General features: G+C 42.2%; 1 protein-coding gene across 2 annotated transcripts in view; it reads left to right on the top strand.

Moving 5' to 3' along the window:
• Nucleotides 1-1166, top strand: part of SCARA3 (scavenger receptor class A member 3) — a 37763-nt gene extending 36597 nt beyond the window's left edge. For both annotated transcript variants that reach the window (XM_017885135.1, XM_017885125.1), the window contains one exon: nt 601-1166. In XM_017885135.1, coding sequence (XP_017740624.1) covers nt 601-1052 — 452 coding nt within the window. In that variant the 3' untranslated portion in view covers nt 1053-1166. The remainder of the gene's footprint in view (nt 1-600) is intronic.
• The last annotated feature ends 20181 nt before the right edge of the window (nt 1167-21347 follow it).

Genomic DNA, 21347 nt, shown 5'->3' with positions numbered 1-21347 from the left:
TCTTCCTGGGGCTGCACAGTCTAGCAGGGCCCGCCAGATAGTATCCAGTGTTCGCTTTCACTGTGCGGTGACTTCTCTTTCTATGTGTCAATGAAAAGACTCACAATGCAGTAGCCTTAAGAGCTCAGTGAAGAGGCTGGGTGATCAGGGTGGGCTTCCTGGAGGTACTCACCTTTCTCTGGGCTGTCACTGTGCCTGCTTACTCACACTGGGACACACCTATTTCTCATGCCGCACTTTCTTGGTTTTCTCCTCCACATGACCTGACTCCAACCCTGTTCCCAAATGTCTGAGAAGTCATGGGGGTGGGGTGGGGGTGAATACAGTGGTCAAAGACCGTGCATGAGAAGGAGGTCAGACTGGCCTCAGAGCAGGACAGGCAATCCTGGACAACCTTGGCCCCTTCTCGAAGCTGACCAGCCCCTCGGTCCCTAACCTCATTGTGTGTGTGGAGCTATCGGCAAGCCTTGCAGTGAGAAGTGAGTGTGTGCTGGGCTTGTCCAACCCTCAGGCTGTCGCCGTGCCCGCTCCGCTCGTGGGCTAGCCTCGGGTGGGGAGCCCCTCAAAGACTGACCTCTCCCATCTTCTCTCCAACCTCAGGTGCCCCCGGCCCTCCAGGACCAAGAGGACTCAAAGGAGATATGGGCGTGAAAGGGCCTCTTGGTGGCAGAGGCCCGAAAGGAGACCCCGGCAGCTTGGGCCCCCCAGGATCCCAGGGTCCTCAGGGGCAACCCGGAGAAGCCGGGCCTGTGGGAGAGAGGGGCCCTGTTGGCCCTCGAGGGTTCCCAGGCCTCAAAGGCTCAAAAGGCAGCTTTGGAACAGGAGGGCCAAGAGGACAGCCAGGCCCAAAAGGGGACATAGGGCCCCCAGGGCCAGAAGGGCCTCCAGGGTCTCCAGGGCCCTCAGGGCCTCAGGGAAAACCGGGGATCGCAGGGAAGACAGGGTCACCAGGCCAGCGGGGAGCCATGGGGCCTAAGGGTGAACCAGGGATCCAGGGTCCCCCTGGTCTCCCCGGGCCTCCAGGCCCACCAGGAAGCCAGAGCTTCTACTGAGGAGGGCTGGGGCGGAGACACTGTCACACAGAATGCCTGAGGGGCACAGAGCAGATCCAGGCCCCAGAAAGGCTCACCTACAGACAGTTGTGGTCCTCTGATTCCAATGAGGGGGTTCGCGTGGCGAGAGACTTTTCGTCACACACACATCTATATAATGCGTGGATCGACATGAGAAGAAACACACAATGAGCGTCATCGCCAGATGAAAACAACACACAACACGACAGACGCGCAGCGACAAACACAATAGCATCATATATTAAAAGTTAAAACACCAGCGGCTGCCCCTCCTAACAAAAGGTGTTGGCACCCTACAGCGAAACACCTACTTCTACAAGCGCCAGTGGCACGAGCAGCACATACATGCCAGCGTGCAGCAGCCTTGCCAAACACTATCACCAATGCTAAACGAGACGAGGCAGGGGGTGGCGGAAGGAACACAGAAAGTGCTGCACGCCACAGAAACCAATGTTTTTTCGGCCAGCTTTTGTTTTCCTGGAGGGAATTACACAACAGCTAACACACGACACTCTAGAACACATGGATTCAGGTGCACACACGTGTACAGGCACACACATGCACACACACACATATGCGCACACAAACACATATATACACATGCACATACACAGATTTTTGTGCTGGCCAGGTGGGCCAACTGGGTTTCCCTGGCTGGGCAGGAGGAGAGGGCAGAGGAAGACCCCCCTCTCCTGTGACTGAGCCTGCCAGGGAGGCAGCTACCTCGGGAGGAAGATCTCACATCTGTCTCTGGGCACCCATGCTGACCAGCAGTTTCCCAGGGCTCCCCGGGGTTAAAAAGCCCCAAGGAAACCTTTGCGGGTGGGCGTTACTGCCAAAACTCCAGAGGCAAAGTGGACCTGGCAACCCCAGACCCTCCCCACAAGCAAGGGAACAGCATACCCGGGAGCTGTCCCTGTCTGTCACAGCACAGTGGGGCCACGAGGCCGACATTCTCTGGCCTTGCACACAGCGCCCCCTGAGAAGTTCAACATTTATTTCTTTACATGTCCAGAAAATTCCTCAATTCATCCTTGCCTCTGCCCTTCAGGAGCAGCCTAGAAGGAATCCAAGCAGGAGTTTCATCTGCACGGGGGCACTCTGTAGGCCCTGGAACATTGGGCCTGAGTGGAGATGGGAGACAGAGGCAGGCCAGAAGGTTGTCTCCGCACAGCTGCCTCCCTTGCTCTCCCTGAGGCTGGCCTGCCCCATTCCCCAAGGGAGTTCCTCTGGAGTGGTGGGGAGGAACAAGCCGTAGAAGGGCCAACCCCTTGCAACAGGGCAGCTGTCACCTCCTGCACCCAGCTCTCCTGAGCACAGCTGCGTGCTGACATTGTCCCACCAGGACCCACAATGGCCCGAGCCCTCTTTTCATGGGCAGCCAGCTGGGCTAGGAGTGGGAAGGGCCTGGACACCCACGGAGGCCCCCCGTGTCATCCCTCCTTGGCACCCACCAACTTCCTGCACACACTGGCAGAGAGGGGCGCTGGGAAGTCACCCCACAGGGTGGAGGTCTCCTGTTGGCTACACTTGCTCTAAAGCTGCTTTGCCTTTATGTTCAAACAGATTCAGACCCCCCGTCCCACCCAGGGTGAGGGCATAGAGCTTCTCCTTCCCAACACAGACCCAGAGAACAGCCCTTCCCTGCCCAAAGCCTTTCTGCACCTTCCTGACTGTCCTGGATGTGCAACTGGTTTGCACCGCACACCCCACGGCCATGTAACTCTCCTGTCCACATATGATAATACCATGCTGCGTAGTATTACTGACTCAGTAAACAGCTATTTCCAGGAGTGAGGTGTCTTTGAGTCCTTTCTGCCTGACTTGAGGGTATGATCCCTTCAGGGCTGCATTCCAGGTGAGCCTCTGAAGGAGAACCAGTGACAAGGGTCCCCCAGAAGTTCAATCTCACTGTGGAGTTGGGTCTGATCTCATTTTAGAAACACTGAGTTCGGCCAGGGACCAAGAGCGTCTGAGGGAATTACTTGGAGCGAGCAGGAACAGAGCGGGAAATGGTAAGGCCCGTGCATCTTGCAGCTTGACCCTGGAGCTCTTTGGCTAAAACAAGATTAGAAAATGGGGCAGGCCTGGACATGTGAGTGACACCTCCTGCTTCTGGCTTTTGTCTCCAAGACAAGGAGATAGAACAGGAAAGGAGGCAGAGACCAGGCCAGACCTGCCCCAAAGGGCCTGGCTTGGCAGGGTCTGCGGATTACAGAAGAAGACAGCCGGATCCTCTGTGAGTCGGCACAGCAGCTTTACTTACTGACAAAACAGATGTGACCTAGTGCAAGCCTGGGGCCCTGTTTTTTGTTTTTGGGTTTTTTGTTTTGTTTTGTTTTTGGTGGGTTGGTGCTTAGTTGAGGAAGTGAGCAAAAGGGCAGGGGAGTGAGGATGGGGCCAAACATGGCCGCCTCACATGGACCTCACCGCTTCCTCTGTAGTATGTAGCATGAGGTTCCTCCTCCCCACTGACACCTGAGATGTCTGCAGCACGTGACAATATTCAGCACACCATAAACATCAGCCATTGTCACTGTGGTCCTTATTATATGGGTGAAGAGCCTCCTGGGCCACAGTGGGTGTGCTGCGTGCTCCTCTGCAGGTGAGTGGCCAGCACACCAGCCCCTGCAAGTCTCATTTCACACTCCCTGAACTGTGAGAGCTGGGAGGGATCTGGGAGACGGGGTCTGAGGCTCAAGTCTTACTTCTCATGGGACAAACCAAGGACTGAGAGTAGTTGAGGGGTTTGCTGCACATCTGGGGCTGGAACTGTGGTCTGGTGTCTCTGGCTAGTGGTAGATCCAGTTCTTAGACTACTTTCCTATTGGTGAGGGTCCACAGGAGGCCTCTTACCACATATTTCTTGGGAAGTGTTCCTGCCCCAGTGAAGTCTGAAGCCACATTGAGTGGTAACAGCCAGTAGAATTTCAGTCCCCAGATTAGAAGCCGAGCCTTCACCATTGGGATGATTTTAATCCCCACCAGACTTGCAAAGCCCTGAAGTCACTCCTGGGCCTCCCTTTTTTTTTTTTGAGATGGAGTCTTGTGGTGTCACCAGGCTGGAGTGCAGTGGCGTTATCTTGGCTCACTGCAACCTCTGCCTCCTGGGTTCAAGCGATTCTCCTGCCTCAGCCTCCTGAGTAGCTGGGACTACAGGCATGTGCCACCATGCCCAGCTAATTTTTGTATTTTTAGTAGAGACAGGGTTTCACCATGTTGTCCAGGATGGTCTTGATCTCTTGACCTCATGATCCACCCACCTCGGCCTCCTAAAGTACTGGGATTACAGGAGTGAGCCACCGCGCCAGGCTGCCTGGGCTCCTTCTAAGGAGAGCAGGGGCTTTTTGGAAGCCACAGACCTGGCCCGTGTCCTTTGAGTGCCTCTAAAAACCCCAGGCCGGCTCACTCATTTCACCCCGGCGACCTTACTACCTCTCCAACCCAGGCAGGACAGGGGATTGGGCAAGCCTTCTGCCCTCCCTCCAACTCGTCCCTAGCCAGGGCTGAACTGACAACTTCTGCTGCGCCAGCCCTGGATACACCTGTCAAAACACAGCCACGGCAGAGGAGAGCAGAGAGCTGAAAAACATGGTCTGACCACAGCGAACTTTCCAGCAGGGCTGGGCTAGGCTGGGCTGGCAAGCCTAGACCTGTGGGTGGTGTGCTGAGTAGCCTAGCTGGGGATTGTTTGACCTGCAGGAGCACAGGCCCTTTGTTTTGCTTGCTTTCTCCTGTCTTGCCCTTTTGTTTTCTTTTGAACACTTCCAAGTGTAAGACTCTGTACTTGGTGTGGCAGGTGGTATACACAGACTGGTGCAGTGCAAGCAGGCAGGAGTCCCTCAAAATGCAGATTGCCGGGCTGGGTGTGATGGCTCATGCCTGTAATCCCAGGACTTTGGGAGGCCATGGCGGTTGGATCACTTGAGGTCAGGAGTTCAAGACCAGCCTGGCCAACATGGTGAAACCCCATCTCTACTAAAAATACAAAAATTGGCTGGGCAGGGTGGTGTGCACCTGTAATCCCAGCTACTCAGGAGGCTAAGGCAGGAGAATTGCTTGAACCCAGGAAGCGAAGGTTGCAGTAAGCTGAGATTGTACCACTGTACTCCAGCCTGGGCAACACAGTGAGATGCCATCTCTAAATAAATGAATAAATAAATAAATGTAGATTGTGGGCCTCCATCCCAGAAACTCTGATTCAGAATCAGGGATGCAGTGGGATGGGAGGAATGGGGCGGGACGGGGTGTGGGGAGGCCGGGGCAGAACGTTTATTTCGCCCAGTTTCCCATGGATTCTGACGCCCCATATAAAACTTGAGAGCCACAGGTGCAGGAGATATAGAAAAATATTGGTTTTTTTGATTTATATATATAATCTCAATTAATCTTCACAAGTAAAGTGTGTTTGCATTTTATAGATCAGAAAACAAGGCTCAGAAAAGCTAACTCATTCACTCAAGGCCACATAGATGTTAAGTGATTTTGAACCCAGGATTTTTAGAAGCCGCTATACTGAGCTACTTCTTATAGAAAGATGGGATTGGAAATTAGATGAGACCTGTGTTTCCATCTGAGATTGCTGAGATCCACAGAATCAACTTGCTCAAGGTCCCAGAGCCAGCTAGTGACAAAGCTGTGACAAGGTTTCACACTGAGGGCTGCTGGGTTTCCCCATTCCAGCTGCCTCGTTACTAACATTACCAGCGAGAGCAGTGCAGGAGATGGCAGCAGGAGTGTGCTTCTGGCTGGGAGAGTTGGCAGCTTCTCAAAGGAAACCAGGTGCTGACCTCAGCCAGGCCCCCTGACTTCCCAAAGGCCTTTTCCCTAAGCAAAAGGTCTCCAACATAGGTGTCCAATGAAATCCCCTGAAGTGAGGAACGAACTATTAAATATTAGAACATCTCAAGGTGTTTCATCTATTCTAGGTCACACTCGTTTTCACATAATCGGATATGATATAAAGCCAGCCATAAAGCCCAAGATGACCAAGAATATAATTTGAGAATGAATTCGTTTACTATCCTTAATGGTAAGCATCACCTTAAGTGCATATTATGCCTTGAGACACTAGCCAATTATGATACATGAAAATAATTTATAAATAAATAAATTTACCTATATTAGGAAGATGATTTAAATTTCTATTTTACTAATGGGGGATGTGATTAAAATATTTGGACACCACTGCTCAAACCCAACTCTGTTGCTTCCAACACTGCCTTTTGATAAAACAGAGCTCCCCATAGGGAAAGGGAAAAAGGGAATATCCACATGATTTTACCCAGATGTGTAATATGATGGTTTCTTCTTCTTCTGAACCCCCAGACAAGCTTGTTCCCCAAGTTTACAACTTGGGACTTGCTGGTTCCCCATCATCCATCATCGTCATTATTTCAGCTTCACAGGCTTCCCTTCTTTCAGACGTAGACACATTTAAAACCTTAATAGGCAGTGTGCGGATCCCACTGAATTCCTTCACTCATTCAACAAATAGCTATTGAATTGCAACTAGCTGCTCCATACTGTACTACCCACAGAAAAGGCTAGTTCCAGATTCACCTTAGCTTCCTGTTCGGGGCCACTTTCCAAACTACCACACAGAGAAGTGGAGCCCAAACAGAGCCATGGTCTCATGGGAAGAAGAAACGGTGCCTGGAGTTTGAGGCTGCCAAGGCAGCTGGAATTGGATGGGGTACGGTGCTGTGCACAGAAGGAGCTCAGATATCTGCACAGACTTCCCCTTGAGTGACGTATCAGCTCGAATCTGTGGAGCAAAAATTTGTGAGTGGACTAGAGATGCTGAAGTGTATACAGCAGTGGGGAATTGTGGAGGTCTGACCAGCTAGGCCTTACTAAACAGCACCTTGCATTCAGTTGAGACACCAGAAAGTCCATAGCTTAAAAGTAAAACCACTGTAGTTCTAGAGTAAGAGCTATTCTAGACTACAGTAACAAAGCCAAAAACAGCATCTCTCTCTCAATAACTGATAGAATAAATAAACAGAATATCAGTAAGGATATAGAAGACATAACCGTCGGCCAATCTGACCTAATAATATGGGAAAAACACTGCACCAGCTGTGGGTGAAGATCGTTTTTTCAAGGGCAGATAAAATATTTACCAAGGTAGAACATGATGTGAGCCATGAAACAAGCCTCAACAAATGTAAAAGAATTCAGATCACGGAGAGTATGTTTTATGACCACATGGCATTTAATTAGAAATAAGCACAGAAAGATACTACTGTTTTCAAATAATTGGAAATGAAATAGCACACTTCTAGTTGCTCATGAGTCAAATAAAAAAATCACAAGTGAAATTAGAAAATATTTTGAACTACATGAAAATGAAGACATATGAAATTGGTGTGATACAGCTAAAGTAGAGCATGGAGGGAAAATTATGACATTAAACATTTGTATTAGAAAACAAGAAAGCTCTCAAATCAATGACCTCAACTTTAACCTTCAAGTTTAATACAAGAAGAACAGATTGAACCCAAAATAAACAGAAGAAAAGATATAATAAAGATAAGAATTTAAAGAAAAGCAAATAGAAAATATAGAGAAAATTTATGAAACCAAATATTGATTCATTGGGATCAACAAATGAATAAGTCTTTAGTCAGACTAATCAGAAATAAAAGAGGGAAGACAGAGATTATCAAGAGTGAGACCATCACCACAAATCCTAGACATTAAAAGGATAGTAACAGAATATTATGAACAACTTTATGTTAATAAAGTTGACAACTTACATGAAAATGGACAAAGTTCTTAAAGAACACAAACTACCACAGCTCACTCAAGAAGAAATAATGTGAATAGCTCCATTGCTATTAATATAACTATGAAATAAATGAACTTTATAGGTAAAAGCCTTCCCACAAAACAACTCCACACCCAAATGGGCTCACTGATGAATTCTGCCAAACATTTAAGGAACAAATAATACAAATTCTACCCAAAGTCTTCCAGAAAATAGAAGAGGAGGAAACACTTCCAAACTTCTTCTGAGTCTAGCATTACCCTAATAGCAAAACCTGATACAAATTGCAATAAAATAAAGCCATTACAAGAAAAGGAAATTATAAACCAATATCCTTCATAAATATAGAAGTAAAAGCTTTAAACAAAATTTTAGCCAATCAAATGCAGCAATATTTAAGATGGATAATATATCATAAGTGAGATTTATCGCAGGATAAGCCTTGTAGTTGTTTTAATGCTCAAAAATCAATGTAGGCCGGATGTGGTGGCTCGCACCTGTAATCCCAGCACTTTGGGAGGCTGAGGCAGGCAGATCGCCTGAGCTCAGGAGTTTGAGACCACCCTGGGCAACATGGTGAAACCCCGTCTCTACTAAAATACAAAAAATTAGCCAGGCGTAGTGGCTCACAGCTATAGTTCCAGCTACTTGGGAGGCTGAGGCATGAGAATCACTTGAGCCCAGGAGGCAGAGGTTGCAGTAAGCTGAGATCGTACCACTGCACTCCAGCTTGGGCTACAGAGTGAGACTCTATCTCAAAAAATAAATAAATAAATAAATGTAATTCATCACATTAGTAAAAATAAACTAATACAATCATCTCTGTATATACAGAAAAAGCATTTGAAAAAAATTCAAAATTTATTTACATGAAAGAAAAAACTCACAGAGAAACAAGAATAGGGTGAACTTTTCTCAGTCTGATAAAGGGCACCCCCCCAAAACTGTTATAGTTAATATTATACTTAATGGTGAAAGACTTAATGTTTTTCCCTAAGATCAGAAAGGAGGTAACATGTATGCTTCTACCACTTTTATTTAACCATGCTTTGGTGATCCTAACCAATGCAATAAAGAAAGTAAAAGAAAAAAGGAAGGTATCTAGATTGAAAATGAAGAAAGAAATCAAACTATCTTTGAAGACAGCTTGATTATCTGTGTAAAAGTTCCCCAAAACTTACTAAAAAAGCTACTAGCAGTAATGAGTGAGTAAGCAAGGCTGCAGAACACAAGGTCAATACACAAATGATAATTTCCATATACTAGCAAGGCAGAATTTGAAATTGAAATTAAAAAGCAATAACACAATGGTATCAAAAATGTGGAATGGTAATAAATTTGAAAAAGATGTATAACTTCAAATTTAGAAGACTGAAAATTATAAAACTATTACTCTAAGATTTTAGGGAAGATCCAAATAAATGTAGATATATACCGTGTTTATGAACCAAAGACTCAAGATTGTTACAATCTGAATTTTCTCCATATCAATATATATATTCAATGTAATTCTAAGAAAAATTCCATCCAGATTTTTTTTGTAGAAATTGATTAGCTGATTCTAAAGTTTATTTGGAAATGCGAAGGACCTAGGAGAGCCAAAACAATTCTTTAAAAGACGAACCAACTTGGAAGACTAACACTACCCAATTTCAAGACTTCTTATAAAGCTGTAATAATCAAGACAATGTAGTGTTATTACAGAGAGATACTTATAGGACAGTGGAACAGATTGGAAAATTTAGAAGTGGATCTGCATACATATTGTCAATCAGTTTTCAACAAGGTTTGATGGGGAAAGGATAATCTTCACAACAAATGGTGCTGGAACAATTGTATAGAAATGATATGAACCTTGATTCTTACCTCACAACATACATAAAATTAACTAAAAATGGATACACCTAAATGTAAAAGGCAACACCATAAAACTTCTAGAATAAACAACAGAAAAAAAACCTATTCAGTTAGGCAAATATTTCTTAAATATGACATGGAAAGCACAAAGATGGACTATAAAAGATTTTTATATAGGTAAAAGCTGAGCAAGTTCATCAACAGTAGACCTGCACACACACAGACAATAAAAAGAAGTGCTAAGGGAAGATCTTCAGGCTGAAAGGAAATAGGGAATTATATCAGTTAGAAAGTTGGGTTCTGCACACCCTTCCCCAGTGAAAGATGCCAGAAATGGTAAGTATATGAATATAAAATAATTTTTCTTTCCTCATTAGTGTAGTAGTGAAAATAAAGACACTTTTTTATTTCTTAATTTCTCTAAAACATGTGTTGTTAAAGGGAGAATCATCATTGTGGGGTTTATGACATACGAAGGTAAAATGAGCAGTAACAGTAGCACAATGAAAGCGAAGTAGATAAGTGGAATATCTTGTATCATATTCACTTCTGATAAGTCAAAAATATTAATGCAAGGTAGGCTATGATAAATTAAGAATGTATATTATAGTTTTTAGAGCAACCCTGTATCAACAACAACAACAACAAAATTTACTCTCTCAGGAAGTGATAGGTCAAATAGACTAAAAAAAAATCTATTACATTTGAAAAGATATGAATTAGGTTAACTATCTTAACATTATTGACATTTACAGAAGAAAATAACCAACAACTCCAGAACATACATTATTTTCAAGAGCACATCAGATATTAACCAAAATAGACCATATGCTGAGCCATAATATAAGTCTCGATGCATTTCAAAAAGACTTAAATTGCACAGATAATACTCTCTCCACATGGAAATAAATTAGAAATCAGTAAATGAGAGATACATGTAAAATCCACAAGTACTTGTTACAGCAGCACATAGACTAATACTGGAATGATGCAGAGATTAGCCTGACCCTTGTACAAGGATGACATGCAAATTCATGAAGTCTTCCTTTTTTTTTTAATCCACAAGTTCTTAGCAATTAAAAATAAAAACCTCTAAATAACCATAGATCAGAAAGAAAAAATATCACAGAGAAAATTAGAAAATATTTTGAACTGGATAGTATTGCAAACATAACACACCAAAATATGTTGGATGCAGATAAAGCAATGCTTAGGAAATTCAGAGTTTTAAATGAGTATAGAAGAAAATAAAGACTTAAAACTTACTGATACATGTTTCCACTTTAATAAGATAGAAAGAGAAAAGAAATTTAAACCCAAAATAAATTGAAGGTAGAAAACAATATTAAAGCCAGAATCAATAAAACAGAAAAAAGAAAATAAGGAAAACAAACACGATCAAAAGTTACTTCTTTGAAAAGATAAATAAAATTAAGAAACCCCTAGATAAACTGATCAAGACAAAAAGGGAAGAAATAAAATATTAGTAAGGAAAAAGGGAACATCACTATAGAATCAACAGACAGTGAAGGATAACAAAGAAATATTTTGAACAAGGTTATACCATCAAACTCAATAACCTAGATGAGATGGGCAAATTCTTTGAAAGATAAAATTACAGAAACTAATACAAAAGAAAATCTCCATTAATATTTAAAAAATTGAATTCATAGTTTAAAACTTTTCCTAAAGAAAACTCCAAGTCCAGTTGGTTTAATTACTGATTTATTTCAAACATTTAAGAAATAAATAATGCCAACATTAAACAAACTCTTTCAAAAGAGTACGAAACCAGTAAGGTATAAGAAAATAAAATCATAGACAAATAATCCTCAGGAATATAAATGCAAAAATTCTTAACAAATTGAATTAGCAGCCACCAAATCAAATTTAGTCATCATAAAAAAGATAATGTACCATGGTTAAGTGGGGCTTACCACAAGAATGCTAGGTTAGTTTAACATTTTGAAAATCAATCAATATAGTTTATCATGTGTACAGAGTTAAGCAGAAAAATAATTTTATCATCTCAATAACTACAGAAAAAATAATTGTTAAAATTTAATATTTTATAATTAAAACTCTCAGCAACCTAGGAATCAAAGGAAACTTTAAACTTAAACAAAGCCTCTTAAAAATCCTTTAAATAGGGCCGGGCGCGGTGGCTCAAGGGCCTGTAATTTTCCCAGCACTCTTGGTGGCCGAGGACGGGTGGGATTCATTGAGGTCAGGGAGATCGAGACCATCCTGGGCTAACACGGTTGAAAACCCCGTCCCTTTAACTAAAAAATACAAAAAAAAACTTTAGCCGGGCGAGGTGGGCGGGCCGCCTGTAAAGTCCCAGCTACTCGGGACGGCTGAGGCCAGGAGAATGGCGTAAAACCTGGGAGGCGGAGCTTGCAGTGAGCTGAGATCTGGGCCACTGGCACTTCCAGCCTGGGGCCCAGAGCGAACCTCCGTCTCAAAAAAAAAAAAAAAAAAAAAAATCTTTAATAACATCCCACACTTAAAGGTGGAAAGCCCAATGCTTTCTTCCAAAAAATCAAGAACAAAGCAAGAGTATTGACTCACACCACTTACAGCCAACATTGTACTGGAGGCCCTATCCTGTGAAATAAGGCAAGTAAAGTTGGAAAAGAAGAAGTAAAATTTTCTCTACTTACAAATAAAGAAATTCCTGAGGAACTTACAAAAAAACTCACTTTCAATAAAATATAAACTTTGATCAAAGCCTACAAGGTCAATATATGACAGTTAATTGTATATATACTAGCTACAAAAAAATTTTAAAAATGAAATTCAAGAACTGTCACTTACATGATCAGCAAAGAACATAAAATACTTGGTAACAAATTTGACAAAATTTGTTTAATATCTCTACATATAGACTGGGTGCAGTGGCTCACTCCCATAATCCCAAAATTTTGGAAAGCTGAGGCAGGAGGCTCACTTGAGGCCAGGAGTTTACAACCCGCCTGACAACATAATGAGACTTCATCTCTTAAAAAAAAAAAAAAGAAAAAATAGCCAGGTGTGGTGGCATGCACCTGTAGCCCCAGCTATTCTGGAGGCTGAGACAAGAGGATTGCTTGAGCCCACAATGTCAAGGCTCCAGTAAGCCAAAATCATGCCACTTCATTCCAGCCTGGATAACAGGCTGAGATCCTGTCTTAAAAAATAAAATAAACAAATCTCTACATATAAACTTGAAAAGCATTGCTGAAAGAAATTTTTAAAAGCCAGACTAAATGGAGAGATATACCAAGTTCATGGATGATATATCTCTATACCCAAATTGATCTATAGTCAATGTAATCCCAAGCAAAATTCCAGCATGTGTTATTTTGATTTTTGTTTTCTTGGTAGAAATTGAGAAGCTGATGATAAAATGTACATGAAAATGCAAAGGACATATAATAGTAACAGCAAAATAAAACAAAAATATCTTGAAAAAAAGAACCAATTTGGAGGACTTACATTGCTGGTTACTATAAAGATATTATAATCAAGACAGTGTGGTATTGATGTCAAGATAGGCAGATAGTCAAATGGAACAGAACAGAGTCAGAAATGAATTTAATAATAAATAGTCAATTACATTTTTACAAAGGCACCAGAAGAAATGAATGGGGAAACATTCTTAAAAAATGGTGCTGGAACAATTGGATATCCATATGGGAAAAAATATATCTTGATGTTTACCTCATCACATACACAAAAATTAATTTGAGATGGATCACCACCTAAATATAAAAGTTAAAACCACAGAGTCTCTAGATAAAGGAAAATACTATCATGAACTTGGAATGACAGAGATTTCTTAGCTAAAACAAGAAAAGCCTTAACCATAAAAAATTGATAAGCTGTACTTTATCAAAATTAAAATCTGCTTATTAATAGGTCTATTTAAGTAAATGATAAGGTATGTTACACATTAGGAGAAAATATTTGACAAATAATTTATAAATACAATATGAAAATATCTCTTGCATCTCAATAAGAAGAAGATAGTCCACAAAAACAGGTGAAATGTTTAAACAGATACTTCATAGAAGAATATGTAGCATGTGTAAGGATGGTCAACATTAACACCTATCAGCCGGGCGCGGTGGCTCAAGCCTGTAATCCCAGCACTTTGGGAGGCCGAGATGGGCAGATCACGAGGTCAGGAGATCGAGACCATCCTGGCTAACACGGTGAAACCTCGTCTCTACTAAAAAATACAAAAAACTAGCCGGGCGAGGTGGCGGGCGCCTGTAGTCCCAGCTACTCCTGAGGCTGAGGCAGGAGAATGGCGTGAACCCGGGAGGCGGAGCTTGCAGTGAGCCAAAATCCAGTCACTGCACTCCAGCCTGGGCGACAGAGCGAGACTCTGTCTCAAAGAAGAAAAAAAAAAAAAATTAACACCTATGAAATGATCAAGGAAATGCAAATTAAAACCACTACACTCATAATAGAATAGTTAAAATTAAGAAAACCATACCAAGTGTTGGCAAGGATATAAAGCAACTGAAACTCTCATACGCTGTTATAGGGAATATAAAATTATGTAACCACTTTGTTTTTTTCTTTGGTTTTCCTCTTCCCTTCTTTTCACAGGTGTTGATAGATAACTACTTTGAAAAACAGTTTGATCGTCTCTTGAAAAGTTAAACAAACACCTTCATATAGTCTAGCCATTCTACTCCTAGGAATTTACCCAAGAGAAATAAAAACATAGATCCAAAAAATTATTGTACAAGAATATTCATAGATTTGTTTATAATTAGCCAGAAATGAAAAAAAAAAAATGTCAATCATCAGGAGAATGGATAAACAAGTTGTGGCACATCCACAGTCAAAAGGAATAAATAACATTAGACTCAAAAATATGGATGAATCTCAAAAAAAAAGTTATGCTGAGAGAAGCCATACCAAAAAAGGGTACAACATGTGTAATTCCATTTATGTAAAATTCTAGAACAGGCAAAACCAATATAAAGTGGTAGAAATGAGATTGTAACCTGGGGCAGAAGTGGGTGTAATTGACTGTAAAGAAGCATAAGGAAATCTTCTGAGGTGACAGAAATGTTCTATATCTTGATTAGAGGTGGTGGTTACACACACAGGTGTGTGCATTTGTCAAGACTTGCCAAATTATGCCCAATAATATGTGTGTCTTTTTTGTATGTAAACTATACATTATAAAATCATAAAACTAATTTAAAAACAACTAGAATATAATATTTTACTCACTAGAATAATTAAAATTAAAGACATAAAATGTCAAATATTAGGATTTTCCTGGTAGGAGTATGAAATGGTAGAACTTTTTTGGAAAACTGTTTGGCTTCTTATGAAGGTAAACACCCATCTACCAGATGACTCAGCATTTCCACTTCTAGGTATTTGCCCAAGAGAAAGAAAAACATAGTCTACAAAAACACTTGTACAAAAACACTCATACCAACTTCACTTGTATTTGCCCCAAACTGGAAACAGCCCATATATCCATCAACAGGAGAATGGGTAAGTAAATTGTGGTATTTTCATGAAATGTGACACTATGAAGAAAGAGGAGGAGGAGAACAAGGAAGAGGAGGAAGAAGAAGAAAAACAGGAAGGAGAATGACAATAAAATATAAGCAACGACATGAAAAAAGCTCAAAAACAATGTAATGGAGAAAAGAACCCAGACATAAAGAGAATCACATAGCATGATTCCATTTATGTTAAATTTTATAAAAGACAAAGCTATTCTGTGATGCTAAAAATAAAAATAGTCCTTGCTTCACGTTGTGCAGGGAAGAGAAAGAGCTGATAGAAAAAGCATACGTTTTTGCTGTCATGAAAACGGTCTCTATGTTAATAGATGTGTGATTTAGACAGGTATCTACATTTGGTAAAACTTACCAAACAACACACATGATCTGTGCATTTCACTGAATATAAAGTAAAACTCAACTTTAAAAAAAGTCATAGAAATAGAAATTAACTTCCTAATGCTCATGAGCCAAAAAAGAAGCAATAAAATTAGTTTAAATAAAATAGAAAACATTTTCAAACTATTTTATAATGAAAATAAGTAGAGGAATGTGACTGAGGCAGCAACTGGAGAGAAAATTAATAACCTTAAACATCTATATTAGAAACAAAAGTCTGGGTACTGTGGCCCACGCCTGTAATCCCAGCCCTCTGGAAGGCTAAGGCAGGAGGATCACTTGAGGCCAGAGTTCTAGACTAGCCTGTGTAACATAGGGAGATCCTATCTCTACAAAAAAATGATAACAATTAGCTAGGCATGGCGGTACATACCTATAGTCCCAGCTACTTGGGAGGCTGAGGGAGGAGTTCAAGGTTACAGTGGGCTATGATTGTGCCACTGCACTCCAGCCTGGGCAACAAAGCTAGGCTGTGTCTTAAAAAAAAAAAAAATAGGGAACTAAGTATTCAACTTAAGAAGTTTGGTCGGATGCAATGTCACCTATAGTCCCAGCTACTCAAGAGGCTGAAGCGGGAGGATCTGCTTGAGCCCAGGAATTTTAGGCTGCAGTGAGTTCTGATAGCATCTGTGAATAGTAACTACACTCCAGCCTGGGCAACATAGTGAGACCCTTCTCTAAAAAAAAAAAATTAATTAATGTAAAGAAAAAAAGTTTAAAGAAGTGTACCAGAACACATACAAAGAAAGTAGAAAGGAAATAATAAAGGGGGCCGGGCGCGGTGGCTCAAGCCTGTAATCCCAGCACTTTGGGAGGCCGAGACGGGCGGATCACGAGGTCAGGAGATCAAGGCCATCCTGGCTAACATGGTGAAACCCCGTCTCTACTAAAAAAATACAAAAAAACTAGCCGGGCGAGGTGGTGGGCGCCTGTAGTCCCAGCTACTCGGGAGGCTGAGGCAGGAGAATAGCGTGAACCCGGGAGGCGGAGCTTGCAGTGAGCTGAGATCAGGCCACTGCAATCCAGCCTGGGCGACAGGGCGAGACTCCGTCTCAAAAAAAAGGAAATAATAAAGGGTAGAAATCAGTGAAAAGGAAAGTTTAGAATGGAGAAGACCATGAAAGCCAAAAGTTCCACACCCTCTTCTTTAGGAAACAACAAGAAACCCTATGCAATATTGATCAAGAAAATGAAAAAAGACATAAGTACAGAATATTAGCAATGGAAAAGGTGACATTAAAAGGAAATATTATGAAAATTTGATGCCAATAATTTTGAAAACTTAGATGAAACAAACTAATTCATAGGAAAACATAACTCACTGAAACTGACTTAAGAAGTAGAAAACCTGAATAGGTCTGAAACCATTCAAGAAATTGAATCAGTGGTTTTAAATATTCTCGCAAGGAAAACACCAGGTCCACATAGAAAGACCTACAAGCAAATTCTACCAAAACACTCAAAGAAGTCAAAATTCCAATCCAACACAAACTCTTCCTGAGAACTGAAAAAAATAGAGCTCATCCCCTAACTTAATTTATGAGGACAGAAAATCCTGTTATCCAAAGCAGAAAAGAAAATACCTAAATAGATGCAGAAAGGGCATTTAGTAAATTAAGCATCCATTTACAGTTTTTGAAAAGTCTTTTCAAACTAGGAACAAAAGGGAACTTTTAGATCTAATAAATAGTATGTACCCGAAATGCTCACATCTTTCAGAAAGCTGAAGCAGTGGAAGTATTCCATTTAAAAGAACCGGACATGGCTGGGCACGGCGGCTCACGCCTATAATCCCAGCACTTTGGGAGGCAGAGGCAGGTGGGTCACGAGGTCAGGAGATCAAGACCATCCTGGCTAACATGGTGAAACCCTGTCTCTACCAAAAATCAAAAAATTAGCCGGGTGTGGTGGCGAGTGCCTGTAGTCCTAGCTACTCGGGAGGCTGAGGCAGGAGAATGGCGTGAACCTGGGAGGCAGAGCTTGCAGTGAGCCGAGATCGTGCCACTGTGCTCCAGCCTGGGCAACGGAGCGACACTCCGTCTCAAAAAGAAAACAAACAAAACAAACAAACAAAAAGAGAACCAGACATGACGTGCCCCCTGTTATGATGCAATGGAAAGTACACACCACCACCTATGAAGTTGACTTGTCAAAAAAAGAAAGAAAACAAAAGAAAATTACCCTAAGTGTAATCAAGCCTCTAGACCTATCTTCAGTTTAGAGGCAAGAGCTCCAAAGAAAGAAACATGTTAAACAACTCAGTTTTTATGACTGGGGAGGTGCTGCCCAGTCAAACCCTGTAAAATCCAGTTTCTCCAACAAATAAACACATGAGGTGGCGGGGGGGGGAGGGGGGATGAGAACAGAGGATATTAAAGATTAAAAGAGACTTAAAGTTAATCCTCAAAAGTTTATTGAAAAAAGAGGACTTAAGAGACACATAACCATATGCAATGTGCGGACTGTGTTTGAATCTTAATTAAACAAACCAACTTATAAATAAAAGTGGTTTTTTTTGAGACAATCATAGAAATTTGAATGAAGATTTTATTACTAGATTATGTTAAGAAATTATTGTTGCTGGGTGTGGTGGCTCGTGTCTGTAACCCCAGCACTTTGAGAGGCTGAGGTGGGAGAATTCCTTGGCCCCAGGAGTTAGAGATTAGCCTGGGCAACATAAGGAGACCCCTTCTCTATAAAAAAGGAAAAAATTAGCCAGGTGTGGAGGCACACACCTGTAGTAGTCCCAGCTACTTAGGAGGCTGAGGTAGGAGGACTGCTTGACCCTGGGAGGTCGAGGCTGCAGTGAGCTGTGATTGTGCCACTGCACTCCAGCCTGAGCGACAGGTAAGACTCTGTCTCTTAAAAAAAAATACATACATACATACATATCTATGTATACATATGCAAACTTTAAAGATAAAAAATAATAATACTACAAACAAGTATTTTAGTAAGAAACAAGGAAGACACAAGGCTTCTCTGTTCACTATCATGGGGCCTCCTGGGGGGCCAGGCTGCTGGTTCAACCGTCTACACTGCACTTCCCTGGCTTCCACATGTACCATTTATCTCTCCCTTGTTCTTTATTGCTCTAGGCTTAAATCCTGTCCATCCTGCAAACCCAGCTCAGATGCTGCCTATAGCAGGTAGCTGTTGTGTTAGTTTACGAATATCCACACCGTCTTCTTCAGGTAACAACACGCCTATTTTCTGTTTATCTTCAACTTTTATTTTAAGTTCAGGGTACATGTGCAGGATGTACAGGTTTGTTACATAGGTAAACATGTACCGTGGTGGTTTGCTGCACAGATCAACCCATCACCTAGGTATTAAGCCCAGCATCCATTAGCTGTTCTTCCTGAGGCTCTCCCTCTCCCCACCCACCCCTTGACAGGCCCCAGTGTGAACAACAATCCTATTTTCTTTTGGATAAACACCTTTAATAACTTCATATGGTTCAAATGGGGCTGACCTCACCAACCACTTTCCCCCAGGGGTGGGCAGGTGAGTCAGGTCTGACCAATGATAATATCACCTTGATTGCAGGAACAGGCTTTTTACCCAGGCTGAACCAATTAGCCAGAGTGTTCACTCCCAGAATTTTGCTGGAAGTATTAGAAAAGAGGCACTTTGTCTTCTCTGGGTTGATAATTTAGAAGACTGAAAGCCTGGAGTTGTTGTGGCCATTTGTCTGAATAGGAGAGAAGACCCTACCTCAGAAAGAAGCCACCATAAGAAAGTAGAGAAACAGAGCCTGATGCCAATATTAGAGTTTCTGAATATAGCCATACTTCCCCTGCTCTAGCCGGTCTCCTTCCTCAATCTTGCAGGATATTCATTAATAAAAGGCCCTGGGTGAAAGGAGAGATAGAAAGAGAGAATAAGAAAGAGAGGAAGGAGAGAGAGAGAATGAGAGTGAGAAAGAGAGAAAGGCAGAGAGAAAAATGAAGGAAGGCAGGAAGAGAATGCATTGTCTTTAGAATCAACAAGACAAAAGTGTGCCTGCATTCACCACTTATTCAATACTGAACTGGAGGTCTTATAAATTTCAATAAAGAAACATAAATGGTAAAAGGCACAGAAGGACTGACTCTCTGGTGTCTGGCCCCAGAGGGGCACAGGATACTTAACTTAGAAAAAGAAAAGCAGGCCGGGCACGGTGACCAACGCCTGTACTCCCAGCACTTTGGGAGGCCAAGGCAGGTGGATCACCTGAGGTCAGGAGTTTGAGACCAGCCTGGCTAACATAGTGAAACCCATTTCTACTAAAAATACAAAAATTAGCTGGGTGTAGGCAGGCACCTGTAATCCCAGCTACTCGGGAGGCTGAGGTGGGAGAATTGCTTGAACCCGAGAGGCGGAGGTTGCAGTGAGCTGAGATCGCGCCACTGCACTCCAGCCTGAGTGATAAGAGTGAAACTCCACCTCAAAAAAGAAAATGAAAATCAAGGAAGAACTAGGAATCTGATGGTTTCTTTAGTAACCAAGAGGAAGAACATTCTGGACAGGAATAGTAGGAGCTATTCCAAGAAACTTTCAACTATTCAAAAATATTTATTAAATGTCTCCTGTATTTCGAGTATTCTAATGAAAAATGATAAACAGAACTGGATTATGTAACCAGTCTGTCCCTGTAATTAGTGGCCTGTGTATGGTTTGTACTCTACAATTATTTCCATCTTTGGGAAGGAATGATTTGTTGTATTCATGAAAGATGGTCAGTGATGACTTATGATGGGGAAGGAGGGGAAAAGTGAATAGAAAGCAACAGATAAATATAAAGGAAAAAAGCTAGAAGTCCTTGATATTAGCAAAAAAAAAAAAAAAAAAAATCTGCCAGATGCAGTGATTCACACCTGTAATCCCAGCACTTTGGGAGGCTGAGGTAGGACGACTGTTTGGGTGCAGATGTTCAAGGCTAGCCTGGGCAACACAGTGAGATTCTGTCTCTACAGAAAATCAAAAAAAGGCATGGTGGCGGGTGCCTATAGTCCCAGCTACTTGGGAGGCTGAGGCAAAAGGATTACTTGAGTCTGGGAGGTAGAGGTCAGGGGTAGGGAGAGAGCAAAATTTCGGAGCCTCTGAGACCTAGAGAGAAAACGGGAACATACAAGATTTAACAGTGAATATGGCTATAGGGGCATTCAGGAAAGAATCCCTTAACCCAGTATTTTTCAGACTTGCTTAGGAAGGGAGCTCTTAGCTGCAACTTTAAACATCTAAAGTAGATTAGGAAGGGCCACGCAGGGGGCTTTTAGGGTTCTGACAATATTTTATTTCTTGACCTGGGTGAAAGTTACACACGTATTGGCTTTATAATTATTTTTCAACTGTACATACATGCGTGTGTTTTTGTTCTTTTCTAAAAGTATGATATATTTCACAGTGTTTTATAAGAAGGGGCTGGGGAGCTCTGTGTTTAAAGAGGCTCTCGGCCGGGCGCGGTGGCTCAAGCCTGTAATCCCAGCACTTTGGGAGGCCCAGACGGGCGGATCACGAGGTCAGGAGATGGAGACCATCCTGGCTAACACGGTGAAACCCCGTCTCTACTAAAAATACAAAAACTAGCCGGGCGAGGTGGTGGGCGCCTGTAGTCCCAGCTACTCGGGAGGCTGAGGCAGGAGAATGGCGTAAACCTGGGAGGCGGAGCTTGCAGTGAGCTGAGATCCGGCCACTGCGCTCCAGTCCGGGCGACAGAGCAAGACTCTGCCTCAAAAAAAA

The sequence above is a fragment of the Rhinopithecus bieti genome, unplaced genomic scaffold (genome assembly GCF_001698545.2).
Source record: "Rhinopithecus bieti isolate Rb0 unplaced genomic scaffold, ASM169854v2 scaffold_315, whole genome shotgun sequence".
Lineage (NCBI taxonomy): Eukaryota > Metazoa > Chordata > Mammalia > Primates > Cercopithecidae > Rhinopithecus > Rhinopithecus bieti.
This window is presented reverse-complemented; position numbering and strand designations above follow the sequence as displayed.